At 31.4% G+C, this 5,170-nt stretch overlaps 1 protein-coding gene across 1 annotated transcript; it reads right to left on the minus strand.

Annotated features, from left to right (window-relative positions):
• LOC133286942 (GRF1-interacting factor 1-like) lies at nt 1-2,912 on the minus strand. Its single transcript, XM_061484459.1, has 4 exons — nt 2,850-2,912; nt 2,226-2,302; nt 459-540; nt 1-354 (listed from the first exon to the last, which is right to left on the minus strand). The coding sequence occupies exons 1-4, from the start codon at nt 2,910-2,912 to the stop codon at nt 1-3; spliced, it is 576 nt and encodes a 191-aa protein (XP_061340443.1).
• Nucleotides 2,913-5,170: the final 2,258 nt, after the last annotated feature.

The raw sequence follows: 5,170 nt of genomic DNA on the forward strand, positions 1-5,170 counted from the left end.
CTAAGACCAACCAGGACCAACATCTGAACCATGGTTACTTGCTGGCATATCTGGCAGATAACCAGGTCTGGTCTGCGATGCCTGAAACATGCCACTATTTGTACCAGGAAAGCTAACCATTGGTCCATGGATAAGTTGATTTTGCTGGAAGAAAGCTGGTAGCTTATGGTACTGCTCATTCATCTGAAAAGGTAACTTTGAAGTAGATAGATCAGGTTGTTGTAGAGACATTGTCAAATGATGTTGTTGTTGGTGCTGCTGATGCTGATCAATCATGTCCAAAGACAAGTTTGAGGTAGAAAGATTTGGTTGTTGCTGAGACATTGCTACCTGCGTATGCTGCATGCCTTGCCCCTGTTGCACAATAAACCTGTATGAGAGATTTACATTATACATAGAAGAGGAAAAGTTACAATTCAAAACTAGGTTTGGCTGGATTAGTTAATGAGCTAAAAAACCTGAGAATGTATCTGTGCCTGAGGCCCAGCATCGGCCAGTTTGGCAAGAAAAGTCAAGTTATGCTGAAGCTTGGCTTGACATCTGTATCAGGTTATTCCAGTAATATGTCATAATCCAATGCACTAGCTTAATTATTATTAATGTATAAATAATATGATAATCGACACTTCAAAAATCCTGACGTGTCATGTCCGACACTTCCCGACACTTTCCGACACTCCAATATTCGTTGCAAAGACTCAAAAAAGGTTCAAAGATTCGTTGCGTTGCATTTTGAGTTCCAACTATTAGATTCGTTAGATTACGATTACGATTTTATTAAGTTTAATATAAATATTTGAGATATCTTATGTTTTTTTGTAAAAATGATGGGTATTATAAGTTTAACTTTATTTTTTTGTTAGATAATTGAATACTAAATATAATATACATTACATAAATTAAAAATATTATATAATATCAAAACGTGTCCTAACGTGTCAAAATTTAACATTTTTTAGAATTTACGTGTCAGAGTGTCGTGTCGTATCCCGTGTCCCGTATTGGTGTCGGTGCAACATAGTGATAAACCACAGATAACAATTGAGAAGGCAACAACAATGTTAAGTTAATACATGAAACTTGCAACACAAACAAATTTAAATGTAATAACACCCTAGAATGACTCTAACATTCATCAAATGAAAAGAGAAAGGGGTAAATTGGGATATGTAACATAGTATAATATTTCGATCTATGATATAACTTCAATAAATATTATTGACAACTGATATACAAGATGGCACAATTGTGTTCCAAACACGTGGAAATCAGCTTATGGTATATGATACTCTAAGATATGTGTCGAAAAAATGAAAGAAAATCCAGCCCAAATTACTTGTTATGGTCATTTAATTTTTTCTTTGCCTTTCCATTATTTATGACCATATCAGATGACAGACATGTCTTTTATGAGGAGGGATATTTTCACTACCAAAATTTTCCACTACCAACTTACTATCTATCTAATCACCATTAGATTAACATTTTCTCTCTCTTCAACAACTTTTTAACATTCTCTCTTTTTGATCCAATAGTGATGTGATGGGTAGTAAGCTAGTAGTAAGAAATTTTGGTAGTTAGAATATCCTCACTCGTCTTCTATTGCCTCCGATTTTCTCAGCTTCTTCTACTCAAAGCACCTCAGTTTAAGTATATTATTCTGTGATAGAAATAAATTCTATTTTAGCAGCAGTTTGGGCGACTTTACATCTAAACTAACATATATTTAACCAGGGATAAGCAAATATCTGCGCCAGTGTATGAATGAACAGGTACAACAGATAGAATGGTTCAAACAGAAAGAAACATATACGTGTTCATGAACATGTAATTTCATAATTGCACAATTCTATAATAAAAGTTTATTCCCTGAAGTTATTATACAATTGAATGTTGGCTGCATTAACCCCTGTTTACACCTTAACTGAGATCCATGTAACCATATTATATGTGCTGTAATCAAAGAAACAACCAAGGCAGACCTTGTTTTTCAAGTGAGATATAATCTTAGGTGAAGAGCAGCCAAACAAGGATGATATATTTATGTAAAGTAGAAGGTTTCCAAGATAACTGCCATAGAGACCTAAATGGTATGCAAGAGAATGAAGAAGTACAAAGAAAATGCTTCAGAGGCCCATGGCAGATACTTGAAGAGAATGCAACTGAAACCACCTGGTACTACCCAGAAACAAATATAAGCAACAAAAAATAATTTTGCTACTAACTGGGCGATCTCGGTGAACTTTCCCAGGTTTTGAGCTTCCAATATTGTTAGGATCAGCTCCTTATTCTCCTCCAAGTACTGCACCAAGGATAAATGAGATAAGCAGACACATAAAGTCTAGTAACCATTGTTTCAATTAAAAGTCCAAAAGTTTTACAAAAATGCACCATTCATTTGACCTTTGAACCATATAATTATTAATTTTTACCCCACATTCCTTTGCAAAAGTTTTTACCACCTCTGTTACCAATGAGGAATATATGCAGTATGAAATAAATTTGATAAAGCAAATTTTCACAGAGGCACGACATTCTACATGGAAGGAAATTATGCAGTTAATGTTATCACGTATATTCGATTCAAGAAAATGTGGAAAGTTTAACGAAAGGTGAAAGCCAAATCAATAACTTAAGGTACAAGGAAAGAAAAAGAGGTCAGCACCACACACATTTAGTGCCATTTAACTAAACAAGAATCGGACAAGAAAAAGAGACAACAGGGAAAGGTGACATTTTTATAGAACCCCAACAGGAACATAGGCAGAGAGATAAATCTAGAACCTTAAACAACGTAATATGATATGGTTAATCAAGCATAAAAATGGGTCATGAAAAAAAGTCGTCACCTTTTGAATCTGCTCGGTGGTGGGGTTAGGGATAGAGGGCAAAGGAGGGTCACCGTTGAACATTTTCTCGATTCTTCTTCACAATGCGAGACCAAAAAAAATAATGTAAGCCAAAACCCTAACGCTACTCCTTCCCCACAAGTTCAAATGTAGTCGTGCTTGTTGCTTTTTTTGTTTTGGTTGAAACAAGCAACTCTTGGTTTTTTTTAGAACTTTTAATTTAGAGTAAATATGGTTGTTTGCGGAATTTTACGTTTTACGATATCCGCTTTAGTCCCTAACAGATAAAAATTAGCAGTGGTGTAGCCACTCCTATGCCAGCAGGTGCCTTGGCACCTGCTTGATTTTAAAAAAATTTACTTGTTATATACAAATATATAATTAATTACAATTAACTAAGATTAAATTTGTAATTTGGCACCACCTAAATAAATATAATTATATTTATATTTTTCAATCAGAAAAATAAAACCCAATACCCAAACCTTTTTATCTAACCCATCAATTAAAATTACTTTCAAAGCCTTAATTTGTGACTTACAATTGCAATCATAACAAAGGCTCAAATTATTCTGAAAGAGAAGATGCTACTTACTTAAAATAATTCGTAGTGAAGGCTCAAATTTCTCTCAAAGAGGAGATGCTACTGCAACTTATAAGGTGATCACTTCCTTTAAATTTATCTTTAATTTATTTTTGATGAAAGAGATAATGAGCATCACTGAAATTCTTTTTCAAGCATTATAGCAAAAAATCTCAAGATATTTTGAATGATATACAATTAGTTTCAAGTAGAAAGTAACTTATTCAAGAATTACGAGATTCTATCCTTGAAGATTTTGTCAGTTTAAAAGAGCGTCGTTTACAATTTTAAATATGCATTTTTCTATTATATTTTAAATTATTTATTAAATGTTATTAAGCATATATTTATTATATTTGTGTGTTTTCATATCCTTAGGACAATGCTTGGTCCATTACTTATTGGGATAGGTTATTCTACCTACCATTTTTTCTGCCTATCTTTGCTTACAACTCTTCAATACCATTGGATCAGAATCTCAATTACATTTATTATTTCTTTCTCTTATTAAGATTCTGATCTAACGATATTGGAGATTGTTCATTTGAATTTTCAATGTTATGTGATATTATTTAATACATAATTTAGATAACTATGTTAAAATTTATAGTAAATTTTTTTCCTGATTAGTTTGCGTAATTATAATAAATATTTTAATAATTTAATATGTCAAAATTTTTTGGCACCACCTAAAATTTTGGTGTGGCTCCGCCACTGTATATTAGTCCTCAAAAAGACTAAAATGGGTCCATTTTAAATTTCTTAGGGACCACGATGAGCCTTTTTATTTGTTAGGGACTAAAGCGGACATCGTGAAATTTGCTGAGAACCAAAAATGGTATTTACTCTTTAATTTATTTGATTTATCAATTTTATATTTTTATTAAAGGATGTTATTGGAGATAGTTATCTTATGTTATTGAAACAAAATTATAAATGAGATCTACAAATAATTGGAGAGAAAAAAAATAGAGGTGGACCCATCTTTGTTACGTGTGTGTAGAAATTTGATTTATCTCATGTTAAATGAGATAAATATAACTCTATATATTATGGGGAATTTGTTTCTTGAAAAACAAAACTTCCTACATACACAATGACTTTTACTGTTTTACTTTTTTTTATTTTCTTTTTTTCTTTTCTATATATGTGGGGCCCATAATTCAGTGGGTCAACTGGATTTTTTTTGGGAAACGAGAAACAAATATCTCATTATATTATGGGAAAAATATTTTTCAGTTATTGGAGATAAAATTATTTTTAATGAGCTTAAAATGACATCGTTTTAAGATTATAAGATTAAAAAATTATAATGATAAAGACTAATATAACCTGCAATATATTAGAATTACAAAAATATCTTTATTTTTGTCCCAAAATAACGTTATTTTAGATTCATCGAATATAACTTATCTCCATTTACTGAATAAATCCTTTACCTTATATTATTACCTATTAGTTTTTATGTTTTTTTACTATTTTTTTTTCAATTTTCATCGATTGAGATATTAATATTTATTTTATTCTTATGATTTGTTTAAAACTTGTATTAGTTAAAGTACTGATTTTATTGAAAAAATTAAAACTTAAATAAATGAAAATTTCAGAATCCGAAAGTTATTTTACTGTTACTAGGAAGGATGGCCAATACTATCAAGTTTAATAAAGAATAGCCAACGATAGAGATGACTAAGAAACGACGTCGCTGAAAACATTGAGCGAGTGTAGGAACACGCGA

Source organism: Gastrolobium bilobum, unplaced genomic scaffold (genome assembly GCF_033153095.1).
Source record: "Gastrolobium bilobum isolate Gb01-03AN ecotype WA unplaced genomic scaffold, APGP_CSIRO_Gbil_v1 utg36819, whole genome shotgun sequence".
NCBI classification, from domain to species: domain Eukaryota; kingdom Viridiplantae; phylum Streptophyta; class Magnoliopsida; order Fabales; family Fabaceae; genus Gastrolobium; species Gastrolobium bilobum.